At 42.7% G+C, this 16344-nt stretch overlaps 7 protein-coding genes across 7 annotated transcripts; all 7 read left to right on the plus strand.

Moving 5' to 3' along the window:
- Positions 1-29: 29 nt before the first annotated feature.
- Positions 30-641, plus strand: LOC119347460 (putative ripening-related protein 4). Its single transcript, XM_037616195.1, has one exon. It carries the CDS (start codon positions 30-32, stop codon positions 639-641), a length of 612 nt encoding a protein of 203 aa, XP_037472092.1.
- Positions 642-2495: 1854 nt separating this feature from the next.
- Positions 2496-3107, plus strand: LOC119347453 (putative ripening-related protein 4). The gene has a single exon (XM_037616188.1). The coding sequence runs from the start codon at positions 2496-2498 to the stop codon at positions 3105-3107; it is 612 nt and encodes a 203-aa protein (XP_037472085.1).
- Positions 3108-4962: 1855 nt separating this feature from the next.
- On the plus strand, positions 4963-5574 carry LOC119347457 (putative ripening-related protein 4). The gene has a single exon (XM_037616191.1). The coding sequence runs from the start codon at positions 4963-4965 to the stop codon at positions 5572-5574; it is 612 nt and encodes a 203-aa protein (XP_037472088.1).
- Positions 5575-7430: 1856 nt separating this feature from the next.
- On the plus strand, positions 7431-8042 carry LOC119347454 (putative ripening-related protein 4). Its single transcript, XM_037616189.1, has one exon. The coding sequence runs from the start codon at positions 7431-7433 to the stop codon at positions 8040-8042; it is 612 nt and encodes a 203-aa protein (XP_037472086.1).
- Positions 8043-8497: 455 nt separating this feature from the next.
- Positions 8498-9149, plus strand: LOC119347463 (putative ripening-related protein 4). The gene is made up of 2 exons (XM_037616197.1): positions 8498-8556; positions 8672-9149. The coding sequence occupies exons 1-2, from the start codon at positions 8498-8500 to the stop codon at positions 9147-9149; spliced, it is 537 nt and encodes a 178-aa protein (XP_037472094.1).
- A 1852-nt stretch (positions 9150-11001) lies between these two features.
- Positions 11002-11613, plus strand: LOC119347456 (putative ripening-related protein 4). The gene has a single exon (XM_037616190.1). The coding sequence runs from the start codon at positions 11002-11004 to the stop codon at positions 11611-11613; it is 612 nt and encodes a 203-aa protein (XP_037472087.1).
- A 1870-nt stretch (positions 11614-13483) lies between these two features.
- LOC119347459 (putative ripening-related protein 4) lies at positions 13484-14095 on the plus strand. Its single transcript, XM_037616194.1, has one exon. It carries the CDS (start codon positions 13484-13486, stop codon positions 14093-14095), a length of 612 nt encoding a protein of 203 aa, XP_037472091.1.
- The last annotated feature ends 2249 nt before the right edge of the window (positions 14096-16344 follow it).

Here is a 16344-nt window from a genome sequence, read left to right on the forward strand (position 1 = left end):
TTTGCAAGCAACGTGAGTACCTCACAGACATGGCTAAATTGAAGAAGCTATTAGCTATGTTTGCTCTTGTGATGCTCCTGTCACAGCTTCGCGTCCATGGTGTCTCCGTGTCCGTGAGCAGCAGCGCGAACGTTACTACAGAGGCCAAACATCTTCACGGAAGGTGCCACATCAGTGGCTTCCTGCATGGCAAAGCCGGTGACTGCAACAGGGATCACGGCTCGGTCTGCTGTAAAGAGGGTCACCGCTACCCGCAATTCAGGTGCTCGCCCCTGGTGTCGGCCGACACGCCAGCGATCCTAACTCTGAACAGCTTCGCACGAGGTGGAGACGGCGGCGGCAAATCGTTCTGCGACAACCGCTTCCACAAGGACACCGAGCTGGTGGTGGCGCTGTCAACGGGGTGGTTGCGCCTGGACGGCAAGCGCAGGTGCAACAAGATGATCCGCATCTACGGGAACGGGCGTGCCGTGCTGGCCAAGGTCGTCGACGAGTGCGACTCGGTGTACGGCTGCGACGCCGAGCACAACTTCGAGCCACCGTGCCCATACAATGACGTAGACGCGTCACCGGCCGTGTGGAAGGCGCTCGGGCTCAAGGAGGAGATTGGAGTGTTCAAGATCACTTGGTCTGATGTGTGAGCGATGCCATGAAAACCTTGCATTAAGCTATGTATACGCAGACATGCGGAAACGTAGATGTGTGCGTTGTTCTCTTGATGGTGGAGTTGCTGCTAATTAAAATAAGCCACCACTCGCTTGTATTTGATATTTTCACAACTTTATGTATTTGTCCCGTCTCGGTGCTATATTTACGATTCACATGTATATGATATTTTTGTTGATTTATGTATTTACGTTGTTTCGGTGCTAGATGTATTATTTATGTGGATTTAATATTTTTTGAGATTTATGTATTTCCCAGTTTGGGTACAGTATGAAATGAAATTGGCAAATACATCAGTTTTTAGTTCAGCAAGACCTTGCATATATGACTGAGTACACACGCACTACCATATGTGATGTTATGCTGGTCATAGATATCTATTTTACTATTTATACACAGAAACATTGAATTATTCGGGCGGTAAAACTCGATGATTTTTGAGTTGTCCCTACAATCGGTTCTTTCAGCGCCTCCTGGAAAGAAACACCAGTATTGAGAAAAAAGAGAACCCTAAACGATGTGGATGGAGCTGGTGAAATTAAAAAGTGCTTTGAGTACCACGAAACAACAAATTGCCAGTGAATATACAGAGGGAAACTCTAGTGCGTTACATTTGTAATAATTTAATCCTGTGGTGTATTACTTTGATGTTGCCGAGCTACACTTTAATCTTGGTGGATTCCATCCCATATATAATATAAGAAATTTGCAAACGTATGTCACACATACGGATAGTCAAAACTAGTTAGTTAGTTGCACTGCCTTCCCGTGAATTTTATTCACTCGGTTATTCACAAATGACTATTAATGGAAGCTCCATGCCAAATTCCATTCACTGAAACAAAGAAGGCGGCTGTTTAAAAATATTTATGGCACGCCCAATTGTTATATGCCCGAAGGTTGCAGAACACCAACAATATGTTGGTTGCAAAACCAAAGAAAGAGACTGAATTAGAGCAAAAGAAAGTCAAATTTATTGTAAAAAAAGTTCCAAAGTTTTGTGACTTATTATTATCATTATTATTTTCTACGTGAGGTGTATATACACCTAGGAACTAAAGGGTATTTCCCACCAGGGCATGCTCTACCATATTTGATGATTTACAGGTTACATACTTATATTTATACGCAATAAAATAGAATTCAAAATTCAATTGAATTCTTTGGGAGGTAAAATACCGAGATTTATGAGTTTTTCCAAAAACCGATTCTTCCGGTGCCTCCCAAAAAAATACCTGGTATGGAGAAGGGCGTGGAAGGTAGCTGCTGGAATTACAAAGCGCTTTGAGTAACACCAAATAGTACATTAAGAGAAAAATTAGATACAAGGTTAATCACAAGTGAGTTACATTTGTAACAATTCAATATATCTTTATATTATTCTGATGTTACCGAGCTAGACCTTAATCTTGGTGGCTTCCATCCCCCATATATAATACAAATAGGAAACGTACATCACTCTTGATACAGATAGTCTCAACTAGTTACTTTACACTACTTCACTATGCATGTCATTCACTCGGATGTTCACGAATGCCTCCACCTCGGCTATTAGTGGAAGCTCCGTGCCAAAAGTTCATTCAATAAAATAAAGAAGAGACGGTTGTTTAAAAGTAAATGTTGCACACCCAAATGTTAAAAGCCCGAAGGTTGCAGAACATCAACCATCTCTGGGTTACAAAACCGAAGAAACGAGACTGAATTAGATAACCCAGTTGATGTTCCTTGGGGCTTGGGCCCTATATAAAGAACATGGATCAACCAATATATCCACACAAATGCACAATCACAAATTACAGATTTGCAAGCAACGTGACTACCTCACAGACATGGCTAAATTGAAGAAGCTATTAGCTATGTTTGCTCTTGTGATGCTCCTGTCACAGCTTCGCGTCCATGGTGTCTCCGTGTCCGTGAGCAGCAGCGCGAACGTTACTACAGAGGCCAAACATCTTCACGGAAGGTGCCACATCAGTGGCTTCCTGCATGGCAAAGCCGGTGACTGCAACAGGGATCACGGCTCGGTCTGCTGTAAAGACGGTCACCGCTACCCGCAATTCAGGTGCTCGCCCCCGGTGTCGGCCGACACGCCAGCGATCCTAACTCTGAACAGCTTCGCACAAGGTGGAGACGGCGGCGGCAAATCGTTCTGCGACAACCGCTTCCACAAGGACACCGAGCTGGTGGTGGCGCTGTCAACGGGGTGGTTGCGCCTGGACGGCAAGCGCAGGTGCAACAAGATGATCCGCATCAACGGGAACGGGCGTGCCGTGCTGGCCAAGGTCGTCGACGAGTGCGACTCGGTGTACGGCTGCGACGCCGAGCACAACTTCGAGCCACCGTGCCCATACAATGACGTAGACGCGTCACCGGCCGTGTGGAAGGCGCTGGGGCTCAAGGAGGAGATTGGAGTGTTCAAGATCACTTGGTCTGATGTGTGAGCGATGCCATGAAAACCTTGCATTAAGCTATGTACATGCAGACATGCGGAAACGTAGATGTGTGCGTTGTTCTCTTGGTGGTGGAGTTGCTGCTAATTAAAATAAGCCACCACTCGCTTGTATTTGATATTTTCACAACTTTATGTATTTGTCCCGTCTCGGTGCTATATTTACGATTCACATGTATATGATATTTTTGTTGACTTATGTATTTACGTTGTTTCGGTGCTAGATGTATTATTTATGTGGATTTAATATTTTTTGAGATTTATGTATTTCCCAGTTTGGGTACAGTATTAAATGAAATTGGCAAATACATCAATTTTTAGTTCAGCAAGACCTTGCATATATGACTGAGTACACACGCACTACCATATGTGATGTTATGCTGGTCATAGATATCTATTTTACTATTTATACACAAAAACATTGAATTATTCGGGCGGTAAAACTCGATGATTTTTGAGTTGTCCCTACAATCGGTTCTTTCAGCGCCTCCTGGAAAGAAACACCAGTATTGAGAAAAAAGAGAACCCTAAACGATGTGGATGGAGCTGGTGAAATTAAAAAGTGCTTTGAGTACCACGAAACAACAAATTGCCAGTGAATATACAGAGGGAAACTCTAGTGCGTTACATTTGTAATAATTTAATCCAGTGGTGTATTACTTTGATGTTGCCGAGCTACATTTTAATCTTGGCGGATTCCATCCCATATATAATATAAGAAATTTGCAAACGTATGTCACTCATACGGATAGTCAAAACTAGTTAGTTAGTTGCACTGCCCTCCCGTGAATTTTATTCACTCGGTTATTCACAAATGACTATTAATGGAAGCTCCATGCCAAAATTCCATTCACTGAAACAAAGAAGGCGGCTGTTTAAAAATATTTGTCGCACGCCCAATTGTTATATGCCCGAAGGTTGCAGAACACCAACAATCTGTTGGTTGCAAAACAAAAGAAAGAGACTGAATTAGAGCAAAAGAAAGTCAAATTTATTGTAAAAAAAGTTCCAAAGTTTTGTGACTTATTATTATCATTATTATTTTCTACGTGAGGTGTATATACACCCAGGAACTAAAGGGTATTTCCCACCAGGGCATGCTCTAGCATATTTGATGATTTACAGGTTACATAGTTATATTTATACGCAATAAAATAGAATTGAAAATTCAATTGAATTCTTTGGGAGGTAAAATACCGAGATTTATGAGTTTTTCCAAAAACCGATTCTTCCGGTGCCTCCCAAAAAAATACCTGGTATGGAGAAGGGCGTGGAAGGTAGCTGCTGGAATTACAAAGCGCTTTGAGTAACACCAAATAGAACATTAAGAGAAAAATTAGATACAAGGTTAATCACAAGTGAGTTACATGTGTAACAATTCAATCTATCTTTATGTTATTCTGATGTTACCGAGCTAGACCTTAATCTTGGCGGCTTCCATCCCCCAGATATAATACAAGTAGGAAACGTGCATCACTCTTGATACAGATAGTCTCAACTAGTTACTTTACACTACTTCACTATGCATGTCATTCACTCGGATGTTCACGAATGCCTCCACCTCGGCTATTAGTGGAAGCTCCGTGCCAAAAGTTCATTCAATAAAATAAAGAAGAGACGGTTGTTTAAAAGTATATGTTGCACGCCCAAATGTTAAAAGCCCGAAGGTTGCAGAACATCAACCATCTCTGGGTTACAAAACCGAAGAAACGAGACTGAATTAGATAACCCAGTTGATGTTCCTTGGGGCTTGGGCCCTATATAAAGAACATGGATCAACCAATATATCCACACAAATGCACAATCACAAATTGCAGATTTGCAAGCAACGTGAGTACCTCACAGACATGGCTAACTTGAAGAATCTATTAGCTATGTTTGCTCTTATGATGATCTTGTCACAGCTTCGCGTCCATGGTGTCTCCGTGTCCGTGAGCAGCAGCGCGAACGTTACTACAGAGGCCAAACATCTTCGTGGAAGGTGCCACATCAGTGGCTTCCTGCATGGCAAATCCGGTGACTACAACAGGGATCACGGCTCGGTCTGCTGTAAAGACGGTCACCACTACCCGCAATTCAGGTGCTCGCCCCCGGTGTCGGCCGACACGCCGGCGATCCTAACTCTGAACAGCTTCGCACGAGGTGGAGACGGCGGCGGCAAATCGTTCTGCGATAACCGCTTCCACAAGGACACCGAGCTGGTGGTGGCGCTGTCAACGGGGTGGTTGCGCCTAGACGGCAAGCGCAAGTGCAACAAGATGATCCGCATCAACGGGAACGGGCGTGCCGTGCTGGCCAAGGTCGTAGACGAGTGCGACTCGGTGTACGGCTGCGACGCCGAGCACAACTTCGAGCCACCGTGCCCATACAATGACGTAGACGCGTCACCTGCCGTGTGGAGGGCGCTGGGGCTCAAGGAGGAGATTGGAGTGTTCAAGATCACTTGGTCTGATGTGTGAGCGATGCCATGAAAACCTTGCATTAAGCTATGTACACGCAGACATGCGGAAACGTAGATGTGTGCGTTGTTCTCTTGGTGGTCGAGTTGCTGCTAATTAAAATAAGCCACCACTCGCTTGTATTTGATATTTTCACAACTTTATTTATTTGTCCCGTCTCGGTGCTATATTTACGATTCACATGTATATGATATTTTTGTTTATTTATGTATTTACGTTGTTTTGGTGCTATATGTATTATTTATGTGGATTTAATATTTTTGAGATTTATGTATTTACCAGTTTGGGTACAGTATGAAATGAAATTGGCAAATACATCAATTTTTAGTTCAGCAAGACCTTGCATATATGACTGAGTACACACGCACTACCATATGTGATGTTATGTTGGTCATAGATATCTATTTTACTATTTATACACAAAAACATTGAATTATTCGGGCGGTAAAACTCGATGATTTTTGAGTTGTCCCTACAATCGGTTCTTTCAGCGCCTCCTGGAAAGATACACCAGTATTGAGAAAAAAGAGAACCCTAAACGATGTGGATGGAGCTGGTGAAATTAAAAAGCGCTTTGAGTACCACGAAACAACAAATTGCCAGTGAATATACAGAGGGAAACTCTAATGCGTTACATTTGTAATAATTTAATCCAGTGGTGTATTACTTTGATGTTGCCGAGCTACATTTTAATCTTGGCGGATTCCATCCCATACATAATATAAGAAATTTGCAAACATATGTCACTCATACGGATAGTGTAACCTAGTTAGTTAGTTGCACTGCCTTCCCGTGAATTTCATTCACTCGGTTATTCACAAATGACTATTAATGGAAGCTCCATGCCAAATTTCCATTCACTGAAACAAAGAAGGCGGCTGTTTAAAAATATTTGTTGCACGCCCAATTGTTATAAGCGCGAAGGTTGCAGAACACCAACCATCTGTTGGTTGCAAAACCAAAGAAAGAGACTGAATTAGAGCAAAAGAAAGTCAAATTTATTGTAAAAAAAAGTTCCAAACTTTTGTGACTTATTATTATCATTATTATTTTCTATGTGAGGTGTATATACACCCAGGAACTAAAGGGTATTTCCCACCAGGGCATGCTCTACCATATTTGATGATTTACAGGTTACATACTTATATTTATACCCAATAAAATAGAATTCAAAATTCAATTGAATTCTTTGGGAGGTAAAATACCGAGATTTATGAGTTTTCCCAAAAAGCGATTCTTCCGGTGCCTCCCAATAAAAATACCTGGTATAGAGAAGGGCGTGGAAGGTAGCTGCTGGAATTACAAAGCGCTTTGAGTAACACCAAATAGAACATTAAGAGAAAAATTAGATACAAGGTTAATCACAAGTGAGTTACATTTGTAACAACTCAATCTATCTTTATGTTATTCTGATGTTACCGAGCTAGACCTTAATCTTGACGGCTTCCATCCCCCAGATATAATACAAGTAGGAAACGTACCTCACTCTTGATACAGATAGTCTCAACTAGTTACTTTACACTACTTCACTATGCATGTCATTCACTCGGATGTTCACGAATGCCTCCACCTCGGCTATTAGTGGAAGCTCCGTGCCAAAAGCTCATTCGATAAAATAAAGAAGAGACGGTTGTTTAAAAGTATATGTTGCACGCCCAAATGTTACAAGCCCAAAGGTTGCAGAACATCAACCATCTCTGGGTTGCAAAACCGAAGAAACGAGACTGAATTAGATAACCCAGTTGATGTTCCTTGGGGCTTGGGCCCTATATAAAGAACAAGGATCAACCAATATATCCACACAAATGCACAATCACAAATTGCAGATTTGCAAGCAACGTGAGTACCTCACAAACATGGCTAACTTGAAGAAGCTATTAGCTATGTATGCTCTTGTGATGCTCCTGTCACAGCTTCGCGTCCATGGTGTCTCCGTGTCCGTGAGCAGCTGCGCGAACGTTACTACAGAGGCCAAACATCTTCGTGGAAGGTGCCACATCAGTGGCTTCCTGCATGGCAAATCCGGTGACTGCAACAGGGATCACGGCTCGGTCTGCTGTAAAGACGGTCACCGCTACCCGCAATTCAGGTGCTCGCCCCCGGTGTCGGCCGACACGCCGGCGATCCTAACTCTGAACAGCTTCGCACGAGGTGGAGACGGCGGCGGCAAATCATTCTGCGACAACCGCTTCCACAAGGACACCGAGATGGTGGTGGCGCTGTCAACGGGGTGGTTGCGCCTGGATGGCAAGCGCAGGTGCAACAAGATGATCCGCATCAACGGGAACGGGCGTGCCGTGCTGGCGAAGGTCGTCGACGAATGCGACTCGCTGTACGGCTGCGACGCCGAGCACAACTTCGAGCCACCGTGCCCATACAATGACGTAGATGCGTCACCGGCCGTGTGGAAGGCGCTGGGGCTCAAGGAGGAGATTGGAGTGTTCAAGATCACTTGGTCTGATGTGTAAGCGATGCCATGAAAACCTTGCATTAAGCTATGTACACGCAGACATGCGGAAGCGTAGATGTGTGCGTTGTTCTCTTGGTGGTGGAGTTGCTGCTAATTAAAATAAGCCACCACTCGCTTGTATTTGATATTTTCACAACTTTATGTATTTGTCCCGTCTCGGTGCTATATTTACGATTCACATGTATATGATATTTTTCTTGATTTATGTATTTACGTTGTTTCGGTGCTATATGTATTATTTATGTGGATTTAATATTTATTGAGATTTATGTATTTCCTAGTTTGGGTACAGTATGAATTGAAATTGGCAAATACATCAATTTTTAGTTCAGCAAGACCTTGCATATATGACTGAGTACACACGCACTACCATATGTGATGTTATGCTGGTCATAGATATATATTTTACTATTTATACACAAAAACATTGAATTATTCGGGCGGTAAAACTCGATGATTTTTGAGTTGTCCCTACAATCGGTTCTTTCAGCGCCTCCTGGAAAGAAACACCAGTATTGAGAAAAAAGAGAACCCTAAACGATGTGGATGGAGCTGGTGAAATAACGAAACAGTGTCCGTGAGCAGTAGCGCGAACGTTACTACAGAAGCCAAACATCTTCGTGGCAGGTGCCACATCAGTGGCTTCCTGCATGGCAAATACGGTGACTGCAACAGGGATCACGGCTCGGTCTGCTGTAAAGACGGTCATCGCTACCCGCAATTCAGGTGCTCGCCCCCGGTATCGGCCGACACGCCGGCGATCCTAACTCTGAACAGCTTCGCACGAGGTGGAGACAGCAGCGGCAAATCGTTCTGCGACAACCGCTTCCACAAGGACACCGAGCTGGTGGTGGCGCTGTCAACGGGGTGGTTGCGCCTGGACGGCAAGCGCAGGTGCAACAAGATTATCCGCATCAACGGGAACGGGCGTGCCGTGCTGGCCAAGGTCGTCGACGAGTGCGACTCGCTGTACGGCTGCGACGCCGAGCAAAACTTCGAGCCACCGTGCCCATACAATAATGTAGACGCGTCACCGGCCGTGTGGAAGGCGCTGGGGCTCAAGGAGGAGATTGGAGTGTTCAAGATCACTTGGTCTGATGTGTGAGCGATGCCATGAAGACCTTGTATTAAGCTATGTACATGCAGACATGCGGAAGCGTAGATGTGTGCGTTTTTCTCTTGGTGGTGGAGTTGCTGCTAATTAAAATAAGCCACCACTCGATTGTATTTGATATTTTCACAACTTTATGTATTTGTCCCGTCTCGGTGCTATATTTACGATTCACATGTATATGATATTTTTCTTGATTTATGTATTTACGTTGTTTCGGTGCTATATGTATTATTTATGTGGATTTAATATTTTTTGAGATTGATGTATTTCCCAGTTTGGGTATAGTATGAAATGAAATTGGCAAATACATCAACTTTCAGTTCAGCAAGACCTTGCATATATGACTGAGTACACACGCACTACCAGATGTGATGTTATGCTGGTCATAGATATATATTTTACTATTTATACACAAAAACATTGAATTATTCGGGCGGTAAAACTCGATGATTTTTGAGTTGTCCCTACAATCGGTTCTTTCAGCGCCTCCTGGAAAGAAACACCAGTATTGAGAAAAAAGGGAACCCTAAACGATCTGGATGGAGCTAGTGAAATTGAAAAGCCCTTTGAGTACCACGAAACAACAAATTGCCAGTGAATATACAGAGGGAAACTCTAGTGCGTTTCATTTGTAATAATTTAATCCTGTGGTGTATTACTTTGATGTTGCCGAGCTACACCTTAATCTTGGTGGATTCCATCCCGTATATAATATAAGAAATTTGCAAATGTATGTCACTCATACGGATAGTCTAAACTAGTTAGTTAGTTGCACTGCCTTCATGTGAATTTCATTCACTCTGTTATTCACAAATGACTATTAATGGAAGCTCCATGCCAAAATTCCATTCACTGAAACAAAGAAGGCGGTTGTTTAAAAATATTTGTCGCACACCCAATTGTTATAAGCCCGAAGGTTGCAGAACACCAACCATCTGTTGGTTGCAAAACAAAAGAAAGAGACTGCATTAGAGCAAAAGAAAGTCAAATTTATTGTAAAAAGGTTCCAAACTTTTGTGACTTATTATTATCATTATTATTTTCTACGTGAGGTGTATATACACCCAGGAACTAAAGGGTATTTCCCACCAGGGCATGCTCTACCATATTTGATGATTTACAAGTTACATACTTATATTTATACCCAATAAAATAGAATTCAAAATTCAGTTGAATTCTTTGGGAGGTAAAATACTGAGACTTATGAGTTTTTCCAAAAACCGATTCTTTCGGTGCCTCCCAAAAAATACCTGGTATAGAGAAGGGCGTGGAAGGTAGCTGCTGGAATTACAAAGCGCTTTGAGTAACACCAAATAGAACATTAAGAGAAAAATTAGATACAAGGTTAATCACAAGTGAGTTACATTTGTAACAATTCAATCTATCTTTATGTTATTCTGATGTTACCGAGCTAGACCTTTATCTTGGCGGCTTCCATCCCCAGATATAATACAAGTAGGAAACGTACATCACTCTTGATACAGATAGTTTCAACTAGTTACTTTACACTACTTCACTATGCATGTCATTCACTCGGATGTTCACGAATGCCTCCACCTTGGCTATTAGTGGAAGCTCCGTGCCAAAAGTTCATTCAATAAAATAAAGAAGAGACGGTTGTTTAAAAGTATATGTTGCACACCCAAATGTTACAAGCCCGAAGGTTGGAGAACATCAACCATCTCTGGGTTACAAAACCGAAGAAACGAGACTGAACTAGATAACCCAGTTGATGTTTCTTGGTGCTTGGGCCCTATATAAAGAACATGGATCAACCAATATATCCACACAAATGCACAATCACAAATTGCAGATTTGCAAGCAACGTGAGTACCTCACAGACATGGCTAACTTGAAGAAGCTATTAGCTATGTTTGCTCTTGTGATGCTCCTGTCACAGCTTCGCGTCCAAGGTGTCTCCGTGTCCATGAGCAGCAACGCAAACGTTACTACAGAGGCCAAACATCTTCGCGGCAGGTGCCACATCAGTGGCTTCTCGCATGGCAAATTCGGTGACTGCAACAGGGATCACGGCTCGGTCTGCTGTAAAGACGGTCACCGCTACCTGCAATTCATGTGCTCGCCCCCGGTGTCGGCTGACACGCCAGCGATCCTAACTCTGAACAGCTTCGCACGAGGTGGAGACGGCGGCGGCAAATCGTTCTGCGACAATCGCTTCCACAAGGACACCGAGCTGGTGGTGGCGCTGTCAACGGGGTGGTTGCGCCTGGACGGCAAGCGCAGGAGCAACAAGATGATCCGCATCAACGGGAACGGGCGTGCCGTGTTGGCCAAGGTCGTCAACGAGTGCGACTCGGTGTACGGCTGCGACGCCGAGCACAACTTCGAGCCACCGTGCCCATACAATGACGTAGACGCGTCACCGGCCGTGTGGAAGGCGCTGGGGCTCAAGGAGGAGATTGGAGTGTTCAAAATCACTTGGTCTGATGTGTGAGCGATGCCATGAAGACCTTGCATTAAGCTATGTACACGCAGACATGCGGAAGCGTAGATGTGTGCGTTGTTCTCTTGGTGGTGGAGTTGTTGCTAATTAAAATAAGCCACCACTCGCTTCTATTTGATATTTTCACAACTTTATGTATTTGTCCCGTCTCGGTGCTATATTTACGATTCACATGTATATGATATTTTTCTTGATTTATGTATTTACCTTGTTTCGGTGCTATATGTATTATTTACGTGGATTTAATATTTTTTGAGTTTTATGTATTTTCCCAGTTTGGGTATAGTATGAAATGAAATTGGCAAATACATCAATTTTTAGTTCAGCAAGACCTTGCATATATGACTGAGTACACACACACAACACACACACACACTACCATATGTGATGTTATGCTGGTCATAGACATATATTTTACTATTTATACACAAAAACATTGAATTATTCGGGCGGTAAAACTCGATGATTTTTGAGTTGTCCCTACAATCGGTTCTTTCAGCGCCTCCTGGAAAGAAACACCAGTATTGAGAAAAAAGAGAACCCTAAACGATGTGGATGGAGCTGGTGATATTAAAAAGCACTTTGAATACCACCAAACAACAAATTGCCAGTGAATATACAGAGGGAAACTCTAGTGCGTTACATTTGTAATAATTTAATCCTGTGGTGTATTACTTTGATGTTGCCGAGCTACACCTTAATCTTGGTGGATTCCATCCCATATATAATATAAGAAATTTGGAAACGTATGTCACTCATACGGATAGTCTAAACTAGTTAGTTAGTTGCACCGCCTTCCCGTGAATTTCATTCACTCAGTTATTCACAAATGACTATTAATGGAAGCTCCATGTCAAAATTCCATTCACTGAAACAAAGCAGGCGGCTATTTAAAAATATGTGTGGCACGCCCAATTGTTCTATGCCCGAAGGTTGCAGAACACCAACCATCTGTTGGTTGCAAAACCAAAGAAAGAGACTGAATTAGTGCAAAAGAAAGTCAAATTTATTGTAAAAAAAGTTCCAAAGTTTTGTGGCTTATTATTATCATTATTATTTTCTGTGTGAGGTGTATATACACCCAGAAACTAAAGGGTATTTCCCACCGGGGGATGCTCTACTATATTTGATGAGTTACAGGTTACATACTTATATTTATACCCAATAAAATAGAATTCAAAATTCATTTGAATTCTTTGGGCGGTAAAATACCGAGATTTCTGAGTTTTTCCAAAAACCGATTCTTCCGGTGCCGCCCAAAAAAACACCTGGTATGGAGAAGGGCGTGGAAGGTAGCTGCGGGAATTACAAAGCGCTTTGAGTAACACCAAATAGAACATTACAAGAAATATTAGATACAAGGTTAATCACAAGTGAGTTACATTTGTAACAATTCAATCTATCTTTATATTATTCTGATGTTACCGAGCTAGACCTTAATCTTGGCGGCTTCCATCCCCCAGATATAATACCAGTAGTAAACGTACATCACTCTTGATACAGATAGTCTCAACTAGTTACTTTACACTACTTCACTATGCATGTCATTCACTCGGATGTTCACGCATGCCTCCACCTCGGCTATTAATGGAAGCTCCATGCCAAAAGTTCATTCAATAAAATAAAGAAGAGACGGTTGTTCAAAAGTATATGTTGCACGCCCAAATGTTACAAGCCCGAAGGTTGCAGAACATCAACCATCTTTGGGTTACAAAACCGGAGAAACGAGACTGAATTAGATAACCTAGTTGATGTTCCTTGGGGCTTGGGCCCTATATAAAGAACAAGATGAACCAATATATCCTCACAAACGCACAAGCACAAATTGCAGATTTGCATGCAACGTGAGTACCTCACAGACATGGCCAACTTGAGGAAGCTATTAGCTATGTTTGCTCTCGTGATGCTCCTGTCACAGCTTCGCGTCCATGGTGTCTGTGTGTCCGTGGGCAGCAGCTTGAACGTTACTACAGAGGCCAAACATCTTCGCGGCAGGTGCCACATCAGTGGCTTCCTGCATGGCAAATCCGGAGATTGCGATAGGGATCACGGCTCGGTCTGCTGTAAAGACGGTCACCGCTACCCGCAATTCAGATGCTCGCCCCCGGTGTCGGCCGACACGCCAGCGATCGTAACTCTGAACAGCTTCGCACGAGGTGGAGACAGCGGCGGCAAATCGTTCTGCGACAGCCGCTTCCACAAGGACACCGAGCTGGTGGTGGCGCTATCAACGGGGTGGTTGCGCCTGGACGGCAAGCGCAGGTGCAACAAGATGATCCGCATCAACGGGAACGGGCGTGCCGTGCTGGCCCAGGTCGTCGACGAGTGTGACTCGGTGTACGGCTGCGACTCCGAGCACAACTTCGAGCCACCGTGCCCATACAATGATGTAGATGCGTCACCGGCAGTGTGGAAGGCGCTGGGGCTCAAGGAGGAGATTGGAGTGTTCAAGATCACTTGGTCTGATGTGTGACCTATGCCATGAAGACCTTGCATTAAGCTATGTACACGCAGACTTGCGAAAGCGTAGATGTGTGCGTTGTTCTCTTGGTGGTGGAGTTGCTGCTAATTAAAATAAGCCACCACACACTTGTATTTGATATTTTCACAACTTTATGTATTTGTCCTGTCTCGGTGCTATATTTACGATTCACATGTATATGATATTTTTCTTGATTTATGTATTTACCTTGTTTCGGTGCTATATGTATTATTTAAGTGGATTTAATATTTTTGAGATTTATGTATTTGCCCAGTTTGGGTACTGTATGAAATGAAATTGGCAAATACATCAATTTTTAGTTCAGCATGACCTTGCATATCTGACTGAGTACACACACACACAAACACACACACACACACTACCATATGTGATGTTATGCTGGTCATAGACGTATATTTTACTATTTATACACAAAAACATTTGAATTATTCGGGCGGTAAAACTCGATGATTTTTGAGTTGTCCCTACAATCGGTTCTTTCAGCGCCTCCTGGAAAGAAACACTAGTATTGAGAAAAAAGAGAACCCTGAACGATGTGGATGGAGCTGGTGAAATTAAAAAGCGCTTTGAGTACCAAGAAACAACAAATTGCCAGTGAATATACAGAGGGAAACTCTAGTGCGTTACATTTGTAATAGTTTAATCCTGTGGTGTATTACTTTGATGTTGCCGAGCTACACCTTAATCTTGGTGGATTCCATCCCATATATAATATAAGAAATTTGGAAACGTATGTCACTCATACGGATAGTCTAAACTAGTTAGTTAGTTCCACTGCCTTCCCGTGAATTTTATTCACTCGGTTATTCACAAATGACTATTAATGGAAGCTCCATGACAAAATTCCATTCACTGAAACAAAGAAGGCGGTTGTTTAAAAATATTTGTCGCATGCCCAATTGTTATAAGCCCGAAGGTTGCAGAACACTAACCATCTCTTGGTTGCAAAACCAAAGAAAGAGACTGAATTAGTGCAAAATAAAGCCAAATTTATTGTAAAAAAAGTTCCAAACTTTTGTGACTTATTATTATCATTATTATTTTCTATGTGAGGTGTATATACACCCAGGAAGTAAAGAGTATTTCCCACCAGGGCATGCTCTACCATATTTGATGATTTACATGTTACATACTTATATTTATACCCAATAAAATAGAATTCAAAATTCAATTGAATTCTTTGGGAGGTAAAATACCGAGATTTATGAGTTTTTCCAAAAACCGATTCGTCCCGTGCCTCCCAAAAAAATACCTGGTATGGAGAAGGGCGCGGAAGGTAGTTGCTGGAATTACAAAGCGCTTTGAGTTACACCAAATAGAACGTTACAAGAAAAATTAGATACAAGGTTAATCACAAGTGAGTTACATTTGTAACAATTCAATCTATTTGTAGCACCCCGAGTGCCATGCTACATTAATCCCCCATTAAATGGTGCCATGTCATCATGTTATTGTTGCTAATCTTCACTTGATCCAAATCACAATTCAAATTCCAATTTAAATTAAAGTAAAAAAGGAAAGTTTTCAAATGTCAAAAACTAAAATGTTCGGATTTCAATATAATTTCCCCTGATCATTCACATGTTGAATCCAACTTCATTTGACTCACAAATAAAATCCTAGAAATTATTAAATGGTCTAGCAGCAATTATTTTGGCCTTACTAAAATAAACAAATATTTATGCATTTCGGAAAATTACAATAGAAACATGTGTGTGTCATCGTTACATTGCATAGTATTTATGTGCCGAATCTCAGGATCAACAAAATCCATTTGGTACCTCTTTTAATTATAAAACAGGAGCTTTATGGTTTAACCAAAATAAAATAAAAGAATGAAAAGGAAAGGAAAGTGCACTATGGGCTTATAGCCCAACGCTACAGTGCACATCACAGCCCACCATCAGCCTTTCCTCCACCTCTGTGTTCACAGAGGAGACCGAGGACGTGCGTGTCAAGCATCCGTGGAGCCATGGCCATGGATGGCCTCCATGTAACCTCTCCAGCCCTATAAGTGCGTCCCCTGGAAACCCTAGATCCACCTCGACCGATCCCCTCACTTTCCCCCTCGCGCCGCTCTGCCTCTCTCTCACCCTGGATCGAATTGATCGGCGCGCACCAGAGCTTGCTGTCGACGACGCCATAGCCATCATCCTCTCCGAGCCCCAAGACGACATCCAGGAGCTGCCGCTGCCTCGTCTGCTTCGACTGCACCAGCC

This window comes from Triticum dicoccoides, unplaced genomic scaffold (assembly GCF_002162155.2).
Source record: "Triticum dicoccoides isolate Atlit2015 ecotype Zavitan unplaced genomic scaffold, WEW_v2.0 scaffold68397, whole genome shotgun sequence".
NCBI classification, from domain to species: domain Eukaryota; kingdom Viridiplantae; phylum Streptophyta; class Magnoliopsida; order Poales; family Poaceae; genus Triticum; species Triticum dicoccoides.

What these genes read in the sequence shown, in the direction of transcription:
- LOC119347460 (XM_037616195.1), top strand. Translation starts at nt 30, where the DNA reads ATGGCTAAATTGAAGAAGCTATTAGCTATGTTTGCTCTTGTGATGCTC.
- LOC119347453 (XM_037616188.1), top strand. Translation starts at nt 2,496, where the DNA reads ATGGCTAAATTGAAGAAGCTATTAGCTATGTTTGCTCTTGTGATGCTC.
- LOC119347457 (XM_037616191.1), top strand. Translation starts at nt 4,963, where the DNA reads ATGGCTAACTTGAAGAATCTATTAGCTATGTTTGCTCTTATGATGATC.
- LOC119347454 (XM_037616189.1), top strand. Translation starts at nt 7,431, where the DNA reads ATGGCTAACTTGAAGAAGCTATTAGCTATGTATGCTCTTGTGATGCTC.
- LOC119347463 (XM_037616197.1), top strand. Translation starts at nt 8,498, where the DNA reads ATGATTTTTGAGTTGTCCCTACAATCGGTTCTTTCAGCGCCTCCTGGA. An exon ending in CCTCCTGGAAAGAAACACCA is followed by an intron (nt 8,557 to 8,671) that starts GTATTGAGAAAA and finishes TCTTCGTGGCAG; the next exon opens with GTGCCACATCAGTGGCTTCC.
- LOC119347456 (XM_037616190.1), top strand. Translation starts at nt 11,002, where the DNA reads ATGGCTAACTTGAAGAAGCTATTAGCTATGTTTGCTCTTGTGATGCTC.
- LOC119347459 (XM_037616194.1), top strand. Translation starts at nt 13,484, where the DNA reads ATGGCCAACTTGAGGAAGCTATTAGCTATGTTTGCTCTCGTGATGCTC.